This window comes from Poecile atricapillus, chromosome 19, assembly GCF_030490865.1.
Source record: "Poecile atricapillus isolate bPoeAtr1 chromosome 19, bPoeAtr1.hap1, whole genome shotgun sequence".
In the NCBI taxonomy this organism is placed as follows: Eukaryota; Metazoa; Chordata; class Aves; order Passeriformes; family Paridae; genus Poecile; species Poecile atricapillus.
In genome coordinates this window covers 1,982,235-2,000,744 of record NC_081267.1, presented here as the reverse complement: position 1 = coordinate 2,000,744, position 18,510 = coordinate 1,982,235, and the positions used below count along the sequence as shown (strand labels likewise).

The following is an 18,510-nucleotide window of genomic DNA, read 5'->3' as shown; positions in this document are numbered from 1 at the left end:
CAGTGGCAGCTGGCGATGATGGACTTTGATTCTGGCACCTTCTTCAAAGCCAGGCCCCACAGTGAATTTTCAGGTAAGTCCAGTCCCAGGGGGATGCTCCCAGATTTGAGCATTGGCCGGGAACCAAAGGTTTCCCCTTTGCTGGGGCAGATGCAACTGATTCCTCAGTGGCTGCCCAGCTGGTTTTTGGCAGGGCTGGGGACATGGGCTGGGGTGGTTACGAAATGGGAGTGGGATCCTGGCCCTGCCAACAGCCCCCACCACCCACCGTGCCCCGGGCTGGGGCTGGGGCAGCCAGCCCGACACAAACAAACCCCCATGGCAGGAGCACAGGTGGGACTCCAGAACCTGAGCACGGCTGCTTTGCTGTGCAGGCAAGGAAGGGCTTGGGCTGCTCCACTCCCCTGCTTTGCTTTGGGATCACCGTGATTTTGGGGGACAGTGCAGGGGGAAAGGGAGCAAGCATGGGCTTCCCTCACCCATGGGTGGGTTTTTCCCCAGAATGTAGGGGTTGGGCCTTGCTCAAGCTTCTGACAGAAATAAGATTTTTTACCATTTTTCTTGTTTCCCCTTTTTGTCTGTAATCTATTTTCATTAATTTGTTGTTTGTTTTTCTAAAGGAAGCGTTCTAGGTGGGATCCAGTCTGGATCGGGAAGTGCTTGGGACCAGCTGTGGCGTGGATGGGCCGTGCCCTTGGAGAAGACTGAGGACATCGTTTGGGACCAGCTTTTCTTCTGGCAGTGGATGGTGTGAGGTGGGTCTTCATCTCCCTGGCATGGGTGGGACAAGAGCTTTTGGGAGATGGCAGCGGGCACAGGAGCATCCCGCTCTGGGCAGCTGCTGAGGGGCTGGATCTGCCGTGGCTGGCTGCAGGCTGGGCACATGTCCTGCCCTCCTGCTCTGCTCCCAAAGGCAGCAGTGATGGGCAGCTTTGGGCCCAGCTCTGAGCACGGCCAGCATGGCCTGGGCACCGCGGCTGGCTGGGACAAGGGGACAGGAGCCTTCAGCTGACGGGCGGTTTCTGCTTTCTCTCCTTGCAGCCGGGCTCTGCGGATGCTGAGGCTGCTCTGGGCTCTGCCAGGGCTCTGCTGGGCTCAGCACCGGGCCGGGATCAGCCAAAGAAGAAACGGTGTGACCTGCAGCAGAGACTGGAGCATTTTGGCAATGCAGCTCAAGTCTGCAGAGTGTCCACCTCCAAGGGAAAACATGACACCCCCCAAAAATTAAACTTGTTCCATAAGTTCTGAAATGAAATCCATCTGGGATGACCCCAAATGACATTTTTCATCTTGCTCAAGCTGTAGCTCAGAACAGTTCTATTCTTTGAAGGAGTTCTGTCCCCCACCTACCTTTTACTTCACAACTGCTCCCTCCTTTCCCCCAGTGAGTTCCCAGCCCATCACAGTCTCCATCACACTGCAGCCTTCCTTGATTCCCCTCACCACGAGGAAGGCCAAGCCCCAGTCTCAGGGACTCATCCTGTCACTGGCTGACGAACAGCAATGTTTCAGAAGTCCGGTGGGATTTTGGTATCATTCAGAGCTGCTCTCCAGCCCTCAGCTCTCCTCACTGCTGAGTTCCCACTCCCTTTTCCTCATCCATCAGGATGAGCTCCCTGAATCCCCTTGTGATAAATGGAAATGATTCATGTTAACTAAATTGTAACTGTTTGTAAATTATTATTTGAAATTAGTTATTATTAGAAGCAATCAAGGGAATTAGTGTTACAAAGCAGATATATGTTACATGTTAAAATTAAAGTACAGGATGTAGTTCTAGGATAAGTAATGTCCCAAGAGAAAACTGACCGTGAGATGGATAAAGTTGGAACGGCTTTAGGCATAGGGCCTGAAAATTATCAAGTGTAATGCTAATTAGTGGAGCACAATGCTCACTTACATAACACAACACTTAGTACACACGCAGAGCCTGTAAGGTTATCCAGAGAACAACGAGGATGAGTGTAAGCCTTCGTCCAAAATAGCACTGAAAGAAGACTGAAGACCCCCTAGCAACAAGTGAAACATGCGCCATGAAGAACAGTGATGTAAAATTAAAGAATCATAAATTGGAGGAGACTTACTGGAAACATGAACAAATATGTATAAGCATATAAGTTCAGTTTGAATTGCTTTGTTTTGTACGTGAGGCAGGGTGAGAAGCCCTCCCCATACCCTGGTCAGTCTTGCTTATGCTTTAATCATACTTAATTACTGGCAAGCTACATTCATATATATGTATATATGTATATATATTTTTTCATATATATATGTATATACATATATTAATATATTCACTAAATTGTACTTTTTACTAAATTGTATTCCTTCTATATCAAATTGCTATTAAATCCACTAAATTGTATTCTTTTATTAAATTGGATTCTTGTATTCAATTCACTAAATTGTATCTTTTTTTTTTCTTGTTATTAAACTGCTGTTTACTCAATAGACCTAGTCGTCCAAATTTCAGTTTAATTTATGACACTGCCCTTGGATGAGTTACAGCCACAGTGAGAGGGAGGAGGAGATGATCCCACCCATGGCTGCTGCTGGGTCCAGACATTCACTGAGATAAAGCTGAGCCAGAGCTTCAGCATCTCCCCCAAAATCACGGAATCACAGAATGCCTTGGGGTGGAAGAGACCTTAAACCTTAAGTGAACCTTATCATTCCATCAACTGCCATGGGCAGGGACACCTTTCACTATCCCAGGCTGCTCCAAGCCCTGTCCAACCTGGCCTTGGACACTTCCAGGGATCCAGGGGCAGCCACAGCTTCTCTGGGCAAGCTCTGATCTCTGCCGAGGTGAGCAGGGACAGGAGCCGAGGGAACGGCTGGAGCTGGGCCAGGGCAGGGCTGGGCTGGAGATCAGCAAAAGCTTCTTCCCCCACAGGGGGCTGGGGCACTGCCCAGGCTCCCCAGGGAAAGGGCACGGCCCCGAGGCTGCCGCAGCTCCAGGAGCCTTTGGCCAGCGCTGCCAGGGATGCACAGGCTGCGATTGTTGGGGTGTCTGTGCAGGGCCGGGGGCTGGACTCCATGATCCCAATGGGTCCCAGATCCCAGCTCAGCCCCTTGTGCAACTCTCACCCTTTGGCTCAGCCTTTGTGTCCCCTGGAGGCGCTGGCAGAGCTGATGGGGTGGGGCAGGAGCGGGGCAGCCCCAGCGTTCCCCTGGCAGTGACACCACAGCCGGGGCAGCCCCAGCGTTCCCCTGGCAGTGACACCACAGCCGGGGCAGCCCCAGCGTTCCCCTGGCAGTGACACCACAGCCGGGGCAGCCCCAGCGTTCCCCTGGCAGTGACACCACAGCCGGGGCAGCCCCAGCGCTCCCTCCCTGGAGATGCTCCAAGGGAAGCGTCCAGAGCCGCGTCCAGTCAGCCGAACTGAGCGGCCACTGAGCACCCCCGGCCTGGGCTGCTGTGGATTCCTCTGCAGACAGCTCGGGGAAGGTCTCCTTGGCCACCCCCACAGTGCCACAGACAAGTGTCACACACAGTTACAGAGCTCTGCCCAGAGCTGACAGGGGGAGTTAATTTATAAAAAACAAACAAGCGCAGCACTGGGAAGGTCTTTGTGCACCGAGGCTTTGCTGCAGCCAAGGAAAGCTCCTGGTTCAGGGTCGCCTTTCCTGCTCAGCAGAGCCCCGAGTGCCCCAGCAGCAGCAGCAGCAGCAGAGAATGGCAGCATTGCCACGGGCTGGCTCAGGAAGGGGAGATTTCCCCCTCGAGAGAGGCTCCTCTGCCAGGTTTTGCATTCAGGCAGCTGCAGATCCCTCAGCTCTGGTTGCACAGCAGCTGGAAATGCAAGTGCAGGAGCTCTGTTCATGGCCAGCCACAGCAGGTGACAGCAAGGACAGGGCCCTGGCAGTGTGACATTTGCAGGGAGCGGCTGCAGCAAGCGCTGGGGGCTGGAAGTGTGTGCAGAAAACAGCCCGGGGGTCTCCGGCCCGAGGCAAAAGGAACAAAGTTTCAGTTCTGGCCTCCCCAGGGAGCACCAAAATCGTTCCTTTGCACGGCGAGGTTCCACTGGCGGGTGTTGTAGGGCCCCCAGAGGAGAGCCCAGGGTGTTCCAAGTGCCTCGGCTGGAGCAGCTTTCTGTCCCGCTGCGGGGGCATTCCCGCGGGCTTGGGATCCCTGGGAAGGCGCAGGAGGAGAGGCTGGAAGCGGTCGGTTTGTGGGTTTGGGGTTTGGATTTTTTTTTTGTGGGGGGGTGATGGCCGGTTGTGATTTTGGTGTTTTTGTGGGGCTGGGGGAATGTTTTTTTGTGAGCTGTGCCCAGCGGTTTGCAGCCCCGCGGGTGCGGGGAGCGCTGGCGCAGCCCCGGCCCGGGCGGGGCGGCCCCGGGCGGGCTGTGGGAGCCGGGAGCGGCCGGGCGGGCCCGGAGCCGCCGCCTCGGGCCGGGAGCCCCCCGGGCAGAGCTCTGTGCTCGGGGCCGAGGCCCGGGCAGCGCTGGGCGGCCCGTGGGCCCCCAGCACAGGCGGGTCCGTGTGGCCGGGCCGGCTCCGTGTCCGCAGCGGGCTCCGAGGGGAGCGGCCCGGGCCGGCCGTGGCCGTGCGGGGCTTGGCGGGGCTCGGGGGGCCGGGCCGGGCCGGGCAGAGGCTGAGGGAGAACGGGACAAGCGCTGGCACAGAGGCCCCGGGCTCGCCGTGCCCCCCTGGCCACGCAGCCGGGCTCGGGGGCCGCCTGGCTCAGAGGCAGCCCCGGCTGCGGGGGTCCCCGGGGCTCTCTGGGGAGGGGGCGGCAATGGGGGCTGCCGGAGCTCTGTGCCCGGGGCTGGGCGCGGCTGCCGAGGGAGCGGAGCATGCAGGCTCCCCCCGTGCTGGGGCTTGCTCTGCCCGCCTCAGGGGCTGCATTGTCAGCCCGGAGCCACGTGGGGATCGCCTGGACCAGCAGGGCTGGCAGGGAAAGCGGCAATGGGGGCAGCAGAAACGGGCAATGCCAGAGCTGGGGGTGCTCCCGAAGCCTGCAGATGTTGGGAGCATGAACAAGGGGGCCCATGGATACCCCAGGAGCCTGAAACAGGGAGCCCAGACAGTGCTGACCACCCAGGACTCCTGGGTTGCCAAAGTGGTGAGGCCAGAGAAGGGGAACTTCCTGGCTTGCCAGGAGCCCCAGCAGACGGAGAGGGGGAACACCAATACAAACTTGACCCACAACAATCCAGACAGGGGCGGCTTCCAGGACCCCACAGTGAAGAGACCAGAGTGGGGAAATTCATGCTTGGGTGTTTTTGCTGAATCTTGGCCATTTGTGTATTTTTGGAGACTGAGTCATGCTGTTTTGGTGGTTTATATGGGCACCAGATGCCCAGTGACTTCTTGAGATAGCTTTTGAGAGAAAGAAACATCTAACCTAATGTCCTCATCCCTTGTATTTCCCCAAACCAGGATTTCCCATTCCCAAACCTTGGCCAGATGGAGAGGAAGGCTGTGAGGAAGAGGAAGATGCCCCAGGACACCCAGGCAGGTGAGGAGGAAGTCAGTGCCCCTTTCCCCCTCTCTTCTGCTCCATCTCCCAGCCCAGCATGGCCCCTGGCTGCAGGACAACCCCGCTGCCGACGCCGTCCTGCCGGGGACGCACTGGGGGGATCTCCTTCTCCTTCCCTCTGGCACGGAGGCAAATCCCATCCTCTCCTTGTCCTTCCTCCCCCAGAGAAGGAGCTGAGGATGGAGACCAGGGAGGACAAATCCGCACGGCAGAACCTCGTGGAAGAGGCCATTTTGAGCAGCTCCACAATGCAGGAATCCAACAGGGAGGAAAATCCCCGGAGATCCCGCAGGAGGAGGGGCTCCAAACCCATCCCAGGGTGCTCTGAGGAGGAAAGACCCACCCTGTGCCGGGAAGGCGGCCGGAGATCCAGCCGGGGCTCTGAGCTGGTGGTCCATGAGCAGCTTCAGGATGGGGAGAAGCCCTACAAGTGCTTGGAGTGTGGGAAGAGCTTCAGCCAGAGGAAAACCCTGATCCGCCACCAGATGATCCACACTGGGGAATGGGCCTACGAGTGTGGGCAATGTGGGAAGGGCTTCAGCTACAGCTCCCAACTCATCATCCACCAGCGCATCCACACTGGGGAGAGGCCCTACGAGTGTGGTGAGTGTGGGAAGAGGTTTCAGACCAGCTCCCATCTCCTCAGGCACCAGCGGATTCACACGGATGAGAGGCCCTTCCGCTGCCCTGACTGTGGGGAGGGATTCAAGCAAAACTCCAACCTCATCACCCACCGGCGCATCCACACTGGGGAGAGGCCCTACGAGTGTTCGGAATGTGGGAAGAGCTTCTACCACAGGTCCAACTTCAATACTCACAAACGTATCCACACTGGGGAGAGGCCCTACGAGTGTCCCCAGTGTGGGAAGAGCTTCTCAGTCAGCTCTAACTTGACCAGACACCAACGGAGCCACTGGTAAGGGAAGCCCTGTCAGCGCCCCAAGTGCTGGAAGAGCTTTCTACACAGCTCCAGCTTCATCCCCCCTTTGGAGAATCCACATTGGGAAGAGACCTGGTGATCCATGTTCCCTGTGGTCCATGCTGGGAAGACACCTGTCTCTTTTCCTGCCCGTGGCAATGTCATGATGTGGGATTAAAGAACATGAGAGTCTGGACATGGCCCTGTCATTATAGTCAATCCCATCTCAGGTCATTGCCAGGGGCAGGAAAAGGACTCACTGTCTCACACCAGAGGAGAAGGGTGTCCCTTCTTGGCAGGAGGAGATACGTGGCCTGGAAGAGCCACTCTGTGGTGGTTTATTTTTCCCTGTAATGGTTTTTCTTATCTATTCTGTTATCAAAATTATTTCTGTGTCTGTTTGTTCCTTATCCTGTTGCTGTTCTCAATAAATTGTTCTTATCCCAGCCTGGGATCTTTGCCTTTTCTGCTTTCCATGGGAGGTGGGAGGGAAGCGAGCAGCGATGCAGTTTTAGCTGAAGCTGGAAATTGGGGAATGTCATTCCTGAAGCCCAGCCCATGGAAACCGAGCATCCCAGCTGGTGCCAGGCCTGGTTGCCATGGCAGCAGCCTTGGGAGCGGGTCCCTGGCTGGGGGCTGTGGGAACCTCTTCCCTCTGGTGCCCAGGGACAGGAGTGGAGGGAGCGGCTGGAGCTGAGGCGGGCAGGTTTAGGCTGGATGTGAGGAAAAGGTTTTTCCCGCGAGGCTGCTGGGGCACTGAACAGGCTCCCCAGGGAAGGCTCCCAGCTCCAGGGCTGGCTGAGCTCCAGCAGCGTTTGGCCAGCGCTGCCAGGCCCAGGCTGGGATTGTTGGGGTGTCCTGTGCAGGGCCAGCAGTTGGACTGGAGGATCCCCATGGGTCCCTCCCAACTCAGCCAATTCTGTGGCTCTGTGATCCCATGAGCCTGGGGATGGGACTGCAAATGGTTGCCATGGCAATGGACTCTGGCTCCAGGCCTGAGCTGGTTTCCGTGGCAACCACCCCTGGCATGGGGTCTCCATGGAGCTGCCAAGGGACTGACCATAGCAACAGGGGGCTGGTGATGGTTGCCATGGAAACAGACCATAGCAACAGGTCCTGGTGATGGTTGCCTACCAAGGTTCAGATTTGTTACAGGCCCTCAGAGGGGCTCCATGGCAACATTCCAAGAGTCTCCAGGCTGTTCAAGAGCTGGAATGTTACAGGCAGAGACAGGGGCTCCACAGAGACCTCCCAGGGGTTTCTGGGGATGCTGAAGAGCCGTGTGGTCAGACGCAGTCCCAGCAATTCCATGGTGACATCCCAGGAGTCCCCAGGCTGCCAAAGAGTCAGGATGTCACAGACACTCCCAGGGCTTCCTATCATGGGCAGAGTGGGAGCTTCAGGCTAAAGCTTTATTTCTTTATTGGAGAAACACCTGCTGAGTCATGAGGTGGAGAAATGACACCAAACAGCCACCATGGATCCTCAAACCCTTCCAGGTCACCTAGACTTTTAAATTCTTTCTAAGAGAGAAGACTGAAAGCAGCTGGATTCAATCCCAGCCCCAGACTTTGTCAAATGTTTATGTGTAAATATTGCACAGCTGGAACTGAACCGTAATGCAATTTGCCTCACAGGATTAACAGCGGAATACCAGATATATTTATACTAATACAACTGTGACTGATTCTGAAGATGATTAGACAGATTTATTTACACCACAGAGTAAATAAAGAAAAAGAGTTATTTACTCAACAGTAAAGGAGCTATAACAATTATTAGACTATAATGCTCTAGGAAGCAATTTTGAAGTAAACAGGGCCTTGCTGGAGTTGTTTGAGCCCATTCCAGGCACAGCCTCCTGCTCCAGCAGGAACTGCCTTTCCTGTGCCATGGCCAGGGCAGATCCTGCTGCAGGAAAAGCCCCAGGCCAGCCCCAACCCAGGGAAGGGCTCGGGCACAAGTGCAGAGTGCCGTGCTGGGAGCTGTGCCAGGGACAGCCTGAGGCACCAAAGGCACCTTGGCAGCAGCAGCTGCTTCCAGGCCATGGCCAGAAGGCTCCCTTGGCACCCCGGCCTGGTGGCCAGCACTGCAGAGCTGCTGCTTCAGGGCTCATTTCTGGCTGGGCTCTGAAAAGCCACTGCTGCTCCAGGAGCCTGACTGGGAAGCAATTGGCCCCAGCACCCTGGGGATAAGATAATAATGAAACAACTCTTCATGGCAGCAGAGACAAGGCAGGGGCAGAGGAAAGGGGAGAGCCAGGCCCAGGGGACATGGCTGCAGTGGTGATGGCTGTGAGGTCACTGCCACTGCAGCAGCCTGGCTGGCCCTCAGCAGACATTCTGGCCTGGAGGGTTGTGAGGGCACCCAGCACATCAGAGAACCCACACAACAGGAATTCCACCCTTGGGGAGGGGAGGGGCTTTCACTGTGTCGGGTTGCACAGAGCTCCTGCTCATGGAGCATTCTTGGGATAGGGCATCGACTTGTCTGGAAAAGCAATTGCAGTTTTCTGCCACTCTCGTAAAATGCCTGATTAAAATTTTTCCTCCTTCTAAACAATATAAATTAACTCTTGATCACTTTAAAGATATTCATCCCTGTCACTGCAAGATTTGGGAGAAAATAACTTTGACCAGTGCTTCCATTTTCACACACCATGGAGAGGACCCAAAAATCTCCCAGGATGGGGTTTGGAGGCCTCATCACATAAGCAGCAGGTAGAGGCTGAGGGCTCAGGGCTTAGCAGCTTAAAGGCCCTGCCAGAGGCAACTTGTGCAGCCCTTTGGCCATGGCTGCTGGCCCTGGGCCTGAGGCCAGCAGGGGACAAGTGACCCTGGCAGCCCTGGGGCCTCATTGCCTCCTTGTCCCTGCTCAGCAGCCTGGCAGGGGCCGCCCCATGGTGCTGCCCTTGGCATTGCACATCCCCACATGCCAGTGCCCCGGGAAGAGCCCTGAGCAATGAGGGAGGGACAGCATCTGCCTTGCCAGGGGCTGGGGCTCAGCCCTTGGCCCTTGGCATTCCTGAAACACATCCAGCTTTGCTCAGCACCACAGACACCTTTCCCTTGCTTGTCCCCAGCTGGCATCAGGGCCTCCAGTCTTCTGCTCTCCCTGGAACCTGGGGACGCTTTCTCACTCGTGTCTCTCATTTCAACTACAAGAAACTTCAGTGTTTCTGTCTGTGTTTGAGTTCTTGAGAAGTTTCTGGAGCACACTCTGAGGGACTTGGTGTGATGCAGAGAGCCCCAAAGGCCCGAGAGGGTGATGAAAGTGCTGGTGCTGTGTCTGTGCTGCTGAGCTGGGCCGGGCTCCTGGCCCAGAGGCAGCTCCTGGCAAGGGCAGCGCTGCAGAGAGACAGCTCTGGCCAGGAGCAGCTCCTGAGCACAGCCCAGCAGGGCTGGGGCCCTGCCAGGGCAGCTCAGGGACACCAGCAGGCCCAGACAGAGCTCCCAGGGGCTCAGCACTGGCAGGGGCTGTGGGATGTGCCAGAGGGGGCTGTGTCACAGTGGCACCTCTGTGGCTGTGTCCTGGAGCCCCAGAGCAGCTGTGATGTCAGAAAGGGGCTGTGTGACAGCTCCGAGTGGGTTGTGTGAGGTCACAGATGGGGCTGTGACATGACAGAGTTTGTTGTGTGAGGTCACTGGGCAGCTACAGAATCATAGAAGGGATTCTGTGACATCAGAAAGCAGGGTGTGACATCGCAGTGTGGCTGTATGACATCACAGTGTGGTCTGGGTGATATCACTTAGTGGGTTGTGGCATCACAGAGAGGACTGTGACACCAGAGGTTAGATGTACAACAACACAGATAGGGTTGTGACATCACTGAGCAGACTGTGACACCACATGGTTGTGATAGGAAATCCTAGAGTGGGTAGTGACATCATAGAAGAGCCATGTGACATCTCAGGACATTGTATGACATCACAGTGCTGACTGTGATATCATAGAGTGAACTATGACATCAAATGTTGCTGTGTGACATCACAGAATGCTATGTGACATCATGAGGTGGTTTTGTGGCATTTAGGAAGAGATGTGTCATCACAGAAAGGTGGTGTGATATCCCGGGACAGGTTGTGTGACGTCACTGAGTGGGCTGTGACATCCCAGGTGGCTTTGTGACATCTTGAGGTCACTGGGGAGGTCATTCTGTCCTGACCTCCCCTCACAGTTTGCCCCAGAGAAGTCCAATATTGCCCTTGCAGCAGCCTGTCTGCACAGAAACACTTCCAGGGCTCTCTGCATTTCCCTTCCCTCACTCTTGCCTCACTCACTCACCTCCCAACAACCCACTTGGTGCTTCCAGCTGCAAGGAGTTCAAAGCTTCTCTGTCCTTCAGCAGCTGCTCTAATTCTGCCTTCAGCCAACTCTGGGGTTGTGTTTATTGTAGAACTCCCTGTGTGTCTGAAACATTCCTTGTGTGGTTCTGCCTTGGGGAAGGGGAACCTCCTTGGTGGCACCTTGGGCTTGGCACACACTTGAGGAGGGTGTCTGTTTTCCATGGGGAAACTCAGCAGTTTTAGATTGCTAAAATCAAAGAAGGAAAACCCCTCTTTGCCTGAGTGCAGCCAGTTCTGTGAGCAAAGCAGGTCCCAGGAGAGTGAGGAGAGACAGGATGGGGCTGGGGAATGTGGAGCAGGGTTGTCCCCACTGGGTCAGACCTCAAGGCACAGCTTCTCTGACCTGGCCAGACCTCCTTAGGAGAGACCCTGGATCAATATCCATCACTGAATGCTGCAATCATCTCTGCTCTAAAGAGAACAGGAATAAAAGACACCCTTTAAAATAGGAATTCATATTTCTTAAAAGTTCTTTGAACTATTTCTCCATAATTATTGGAGGAAACTTTCCTAAAACTGCACCAGACCAAAGGGAAATCAAGACACAGCCATGGTTTCTCAGAACTTGCTTGATCCTAATGAGCCCCGTGGTGCATTTGGAGCTGAGCCCTTGAACCTCAGGGCCTGAGAGGAGATTGCACAAACCTTTCCAGGAGTCAAAGTCAGTGGAAAAGCCCAAAGTTTCTCGAAGCATTAATGGGTGCCACTGAGGTCCATCCCCAACACAGGCTCCTCATGGACTCCTTGGAGGAGAGAACTGGAGGCCAGGATTGCACAAAAACCTCTCACAGACTCAGTGTAGAAAGGAAAATCCAAAGTAGCTGAAAAAACCCCTGAGTATCTCAAAGTATTGATGAGCCCCACTGAGTGTCAATGCAAAGCTCCCAAGGGACTCATTAAAGCAGATAATTGGGGCCTTGATTGCACAAACTTCTCAGAGACTCAGTGTGGGAAGGAAAAAGGAAATTACCTTAAGAACCTGAAGTACCTTGAAGAATTAATGAGCTCCACTGAGTGTTGTTACTGACAAAGCCTCTCAAGGGACTAATTACAGCAGATAATTGGAGGCCAGGATTGCACAAACCTCTCAAAGACACCAAAGCAAAAGCCAAAGTCCTTTGAAAAAGCTGCAGTCCCTGGGAGCATGAAGGAGCCCCCCAGGGCCATTCCTGAGCAAGGCTCCCCAGGGACTCCTTCCAGCAGATCCCTGAGGCCACTGGCATGTGGGCTAGGGGGGATGCTGAGGGCAGGCCAAGGGGGTGACAGTGGCCAGCCTTGCTGGGGCTGTGCCAGGAGGCCCCAGGGCTCAGGACAAGGTGTCTCCTCACAGCCCTTGCTGGCACAGCATTGGCTGCTGTGGCCCAGGGCACCAAGACTTGGCTTCTCTTTGTCCCCAGCTGTCATCAGTGCCTCCAGTTCTCTGCTCTGCCTGGGGCCTGGGGACACTTTCTCAGTCATGTCCCTCAGTGGGACCCATTAAAAGGAAAATAAACTTTGGAGTTGGATTCTGACTTGGAGTTCTTGAGAGCTTTCTTCCCCTCCCTCTCAGGGACTGATGTTCAGGGCCTCAGCACAAAGCCCCAAGAGGCTCATTAAAGTCCTGCTGCTGTGTCTGTGCTGCTGAGCTGGGCCGGGCTCCTGGCACAGAGGCAGCTCCTGGAAACCAAGAAGAGCTTCAAAAGCACATTTCTCTTGCTGAGCAGCTCTTCTGCCAGCCCAGCAGGGCTGGGGCACTGCCTGCAGCCACCCTGGGCACAGCCCAGAGGCACAGAGAGCTTCAATCAGTCAGGGCTGGGAAGGTGCTGAGAAGTGCCTGGGGCAGAATCACTGCCAGCCCTTGACACAGGAAGCCTCTGGCTGCAGGACAATGCAGCTGCAGCTCCTGGAGGCATCTCCTAAAGCTGGAACATCCCAGTGCCTACAGACTCTGTGAGTACAGCTCTGAGTATTTCTGGTGGAGGGGAGGTGAATGCTCATGAAGTTCTGACATGCTGAGGGTTTCTGATCAGTCACGGAATATTTCCAAGACAAAGATTTTGATAAAAATGAGGACATTTCTTAAGACTTTGTATTCAGTTTCCTGCTATTGGAGATTGGTAGGGAGAAGGGATTAATATTAAAGGTATTGTGAATTTTATCAAAGCCTGAGGTATCTGAACTGTTATTTTCAGTGATCAGTAGGTTTACAGGAGATTCCTAATGTTCTTTTAGCCACTCTGCCCATGGACAGCAGCAGCATCACCTTTGCTGGACCCATCAGTCTTAGTCTGAGCTGTCCTTTCTCCAAGCTGCAAACAGAACCTGTCCCCAGCCAGAGCCCTGCAAACAGGCAGGGTTCTGTCAGGCCAAGGAGACTGCACAGATATTTGGGGTGTGTGTGGGTGCTGGCAGGGAGCGATCAGGCACAGGCAAATACCTGCAGGAGGAAAATCTCCAGGAAGCAGAGAAAATCACGGAATGGGAGAAAAGAAAACCCCAGAAATCCTGTGGCAGAGGGAGTTTAGAGATGTCCATAGGAGCCCCTGCAGTGCAGCCCCTCCCTGTGAACAAGCCCCCTCCCTCCTGTTCCCCCAGCCCAGCCTCTGCCCTCAGGGCCAGGCTCCCAGGTATGAAGCCCCTCCTGTGCAGGCAGAGCTGCAGCAGAGCTGTGGGGCAGCTCTGCAGCCCCGAGCCCAGTTCCCTCTGCAGAGCACAGGGCTGGGAGCAGCTGCCCAGCACTGGGGGCTCTGGCGGGGGGCACAGCTGGCTCAGGGTGACCCTGTCCCCAGTGCCCGGCTGTGGGCAATGCTGGCAGTGCAGGCAGGGAAGGAGCTGGATCTCCCTTCATCCAATGCCATCATAAGGACACTTGGAAGTCTCCCTGAGATTTCAGTCCCAGCTGGGAGCTCCAATCCAGGATGCAAACCTGTCCTAGAGCATCTTTGTGTTATCTGAAAGACCCATGGGGAAAGGCAGAGGTGTTCTGACAGTGAAAATGCTGTTGGGTTGGTGAAATGAGCAACGTGAGTCCTTAGAGACAAATGTGGAGCTGGTGCATGGTGCACCCATCTGCTCTCAGTGGTAGCTGATGCTTTTAAAAAGGGAAACATGAGAAGGTGATCACCCACCACCTGAGAAAGGTTAAAGCCCAGAGAAACTCTGAACAGGTCAAAACCACAAACCATCTCCCCTCACATTCCACTCACCACTTTGCCCACAGTACTTGCTCTATTATCCCTGGGGACAGCAGAAATGCTGAGGATTTCATATCCAAAAATACCAGCAGAGATATGGGGGAGCTTATAAAGAAAACCTCAGAACTCTTAAAACCAAAAGTGTGTCTGTGTGTGTTACAGAGGAGGGAGAATGGGAAATGGCTTTGATTTTGGTTACAGACAAACTTCTCTAACTCCTCACTGTCCTTTCCTCCAAGCAGTACGCAATGCCCAGAGCCAGCAAATGTCCAACAGCAGCTCCATCAGCCACTTCCTCCTGCTGGCATTGGCAGACACGCGGCAGCTGCAGCTCCTGCACTTCTGCCTCTTCCTGGGCATCTCCCTGGCTGCCCTCCTGGGCAACGGCCTCATCATCAGCGCCGTAGCCTGCAGCCACCACCTGCACAGCCCCATGTTCTTCTTCCTGCTCAACCTGGCCCTCACTGACCTGGGCTCCATCTGCACCACTGTGCCCAAAGCCATGCACAATTCCCTCTGGGACACCAGACACATCTCCTACACAGGATGTGCTGCACAGGTTTTTTGTTTTGTATTCTTCATCTCAGCAGAGTATTTCCTCCTGACCATCATGTGCTACGACCGCTACGTGTCCATCTGCAAACCCCTGCACTATGAGACCCTCCTGGGCAGCAGAGCTTGTGCCCACATGGCAGCAGCTGCCTGGGCCAGTGGCTTTCTCTATTCACTGCTGCACACAGCCAATACATTTTCCCTGCCCCTGTGCCATGGCAATGCCCTGGGCCAGTTTTTCTGTGAAATCCCACAGTTCCTCAAGCTCTCCTGCTCCAAATCCTATCTCAGGGAATTTGGGCTTCTTTTTTTTTCCATCTGTTTAGCACTTGGCTGTTTTGTGTTCATTGTTTTCTCCTATGTGCAGATCTTCAGGGCTGTGTTGAGGATCCCCTCTGAGCAGGGACGGCACAAAGCCCTTTCCACCTGCCTCCCTCACATGGCTGTGGTCTCTCTGTTCATCAGCACTGGCACATTTGCCTACCTGAAGCCACCCTCCATCTCCTCCCCATCCCTGGATCTGGCCCTATCTGTTCTGTACTCAGTGGTCCCTCCAGCCCTGAACCCGATCATCTACAGCCTGAGGAACCAGGAGCTCAAGGCTGCAGTGTGGAGACTGATCACTGGATGGTTTCAGAAACATTAAACTGCTGGCCAGTTTCTCCAAATCACTTGTAATAAAAGTCATCTTGGATAGTTCTGGCAGGTTTGTTTAATTTTGGAGGCTCTTTTTCTTTGTTTAACTTTTTTAAATTGTCTTCAATAAAATGACATTGTTTGTGCCATTTCTCTCCACTTTCCCTGTGCCCACACACTGTATCAATGAGGAGCTGTGCTCTTGGTGGTTTTAAAGGAACTAAAGGATCTCCCAGCAAAGTTTTCTCCAGAGATCCCCCTTTTGTTCCCTTCTCTGGAGCTGCAGCAGCAGTGTCTGTGTGCAGAGCTGTGTGCAGATCAGTGCTGGCACAGCAGCAGTGCCCAGGAGCAGCAGCACTTGGTGTTGCCAGTGCTGCTCCCGTGCCACTGCCCCGCTGCCCTCCTGGCCCTGGTGTTGCTGCAGGGCCTGAGTGCTCTCGGGGCCGGGCACAGCCCTGGGGGTGGCAGTGCCGGGGCTGCAGCAGGGACAGGCCATGGGCACTGCTGGGGCAGCGCTGACGCCTCAGGGCAGGGCCTGGGGGCTCCAGGCTCCTTGCCCAGGCTCTCTCAAGAACACGCCCAGGCCAAAGCTCAGCACAGAAAACCCCCGTGAGCAGCCCCAGGGTGGCCGTGGGCAGGCTGGGGGCAAACAGCATGGCTGGGGCTCTGCAAGGTTCCAGGGGGAGATGGGAAGGAGCAGCAGAGCACGGGCTGATCCATCCCCACTGTGCTGGACACCCCAGGGCAGCGTCCCAGAGCGTCCTCATGGAGCTGCCAACAACATCCCCCCTGTGCAGCCCTGGCCTCTCCCCCAGCTCAGAGAGGTGCCGCATCCTTGCAGGCACAGACACGGCAGCACTGGCTCAGGAGCCCCTGTTTGCACTGCCCAGAGCAGGCGTCAGCACCCCCATGGTGCTGCTGTGGGGAGATGAACCTGAGGGAGCACAAATGCCATCAGCCCCTGGGGCCAGGAAGGGCTGGGGGACGGGAGGGAAACCACTCAGGGTTGTCGTGGCCTCTGAAGTCACAGAGAAAATTTGTTTCCATGAGCTGTGAGTTTCCTGTGCCACTGCAGATGTTGGTGCTCAGGACCAGGAAATCCCAACCCTCTGAATCACACCTGGGATAGGGATTGGTGGAACTGCCAGAATGACAAGGACTGAAATGCTGGTGGAAAAAGCTGCACTTTAATTAACCCCATTTTCTGATGGAAAATAATCCAGGAATTTCATTCCTGGAATTGGAAAAGCAAGGAAATAGTTTTTTAGGCGGTGTCATAGGCACTCCCAGACTGGGGGATTCCCTAACCCATCCCTTCTGGATTGAGGAATGGAAGTTCCTGGGATGAGCCAGGATTAACAAACACCTTCCTCAGGTGTGTGTTCCAGGATTTTTCTAGGTTTTCCCAGCCCAGGTGAGCCATGTGCAGCATTCCAAAGGGATTGAGCTGTTAAGTGGGAAATCTATGATTTTCCCAGATTTTTTTCCCATTTTTTCCCAACCCAGGTGAGCCATGTGCAGCATTCCAAAGGGATTGGTTAAAACCAGGAAGGATTTTGTTCCCCATGGGAACAAAACTGGTTCCAAAACCCACCCAGAAAGGCCAAATCCCAATTTTAGCAGCTTTTTCCACCTCCACTGGGTGAACAGACTGCTGGGCACGATGTCACCCACCGTCTGGTCCTTGAGGAAATCTCCTCGCTCCCCGGATGGTCCTAGGAGGGTCCTGGTGTCCCCTTGGATAGCCCTTGCTATAACGCGAGGGGGTTTCCTCAGGGAAGTGACAGACCCGAGAGTGACTTGCTTTCTGCAGCTGGTGCTGCAGGAGACGCTTCTCCCGGGATCCAGGGAACCAGGGAACCGCTGGCAGAGCTCCCTGTTGGGGCACCACTTGTCACAGTGAGCGGAGGTGGTCAGGGTGCCGCGACCTTCCCAGGGAAGCGTCTCCTGTGGCACTTCCCCTGGGCACACAGGCACGCTTCCCTTGCCCCCGTGATTCAGCTGCGAGCCCTTCAAAGGGCTTTTGGAATGGCCGCTGTTCCTCGGGTGCTGCCAAAGAAAAGAGACGGGAGGCACCGTGTGGGGTTCCAAGGAGGTCTTTATTCTTCTCTCCAGAAGGGTCCCAGAGACAGCAACTGGCCTGGGCTCAGTGAGAGCAGGGATTATATAGGAAAAGCAGGGGGTGGGGTGGAGCAACAGGGACAATGGTCAGAGGATTCAGGGGTGGAACAAGGGGGAAGGGCCAACAGGGTAAAAATAATATGCATACAGGGGGAAAGACATGTTGGGAACCACTTAACACGTGGCTGTAAAAATAAAAGCTCCCCATCGAGGCCTTTAGCCTCTGGGGGAGAGTGGTAAGTGAAAGCCTCCTATGGGCTCTTCCTCCAGGGGAGAGTGGCTACAGTATTGGCTGCTTCCTTGGCCCCCACAGTTCCCAGTATCTAGTTAACATTGCATAGTTGTTTGCATCATTCGGGCCCAACAAAGGGTTTACAATAGGAAACAACTGGTCCACTGTACCTTGTAAGGCTGCACTAGCAATTTCTCCCTGCACATGTGCTCTGACCATCTTCATCACCAACTCTTTATCTGTTTTCCTTAGTGCTGTCATCATGAAATCACCTCAGTCTGGGTCTCGGTTCTTGACTATTAACTCCAATCTTTTTGCCACTTTGCTAGGGTTTTCTCTATAATTATGAACTTCTTCCTGCCAGTTACTCAGGTCACCAGTAGAAAAGGGGATCTTCACCCACACAGCTTCTCCTGTGGGACCCACTACTTGCCTTAAGGGGGTGACTAAAGGCAAAGCTTTCTTGGTTTTATTCCTTGTACGTGTTGTCACTGGCATCCCCACACTTGTCCCCTCACCAGGATTATTCATCTCATTCTCACTTTCATTTAATTGAGGGAGAGGAGTGGTTGCTTGAGGGGGAAGGTAGAGCTGGCCTGGAATAACTCGGCTGTGAGTCTTGGACATCTATAACAGCGTCTTCCTCGCGCTTTTTTGCCAATTTCAAACATCTCTGCCCTAAACTACACGCTGAACAACATCTCTTTATTTTCCACCTGTTATCTCTTTCCAAAGGAAGGACCAAAGTCTCCTGGGGGTCCAAATCAAAGCCATATTCTTGGTGCCACTCAGGTTTATTCTTCAGGGTAAAAAAAAGTGTCTGCACATATCACTTGGTCTCATTTGTCTTCTTTTCTTAAAAATAACATCAACTGTAACAGTGGATGATCATTTAAAGTTCCATTAGGCAGTCCATTTTCACCACTTTCTAATTTTTACCAAGCCTACCATTCGTTATAGTATTTAATCAGATCACTTTGCTTCAAAAAATGACCCTCTGGGATTCCTCCCAAGTCTTTCTAATGTGCTAAAATACATTCTAG

General features: G+C 54.3%; 1 protein-coding gene and 1 pseudogene across 1 annotated transcript; both read left to right on the top strand.

Annotated features, from left to right (window-relative positions):
* The window catches only part of LOC131586321 (zinc finger protein 208-like), a 539,124-nt pseudogene that overhangs the window by 449,737 nt on the left and 70,877 nt on the right, over nucleotides 1-18,510 (top strand).
* LOC131586409 (olfactory receptor 14J1-like) lies at nucleotides 14,192-15,124 on the top strand. Its single transcript, XM_058853238.1, has one exon. The coding sequence runs from the start codon at nucleotides 14,192-14,194 to the stop codon at nucleotides 15,122-15,124; it is 933 nt and encodes a 310-aa protein (XP_058709221.1).

What these genes read in the sequence shown, in the direction of transcription:
- LOC131586409 (XM_058853238.1), top strand. Translation starts at nt 14,192, where the DNA reads ATGTCCAACAGCAGCTCCATCAGCCACTTCCTCCTGCTGGCATTGGCA.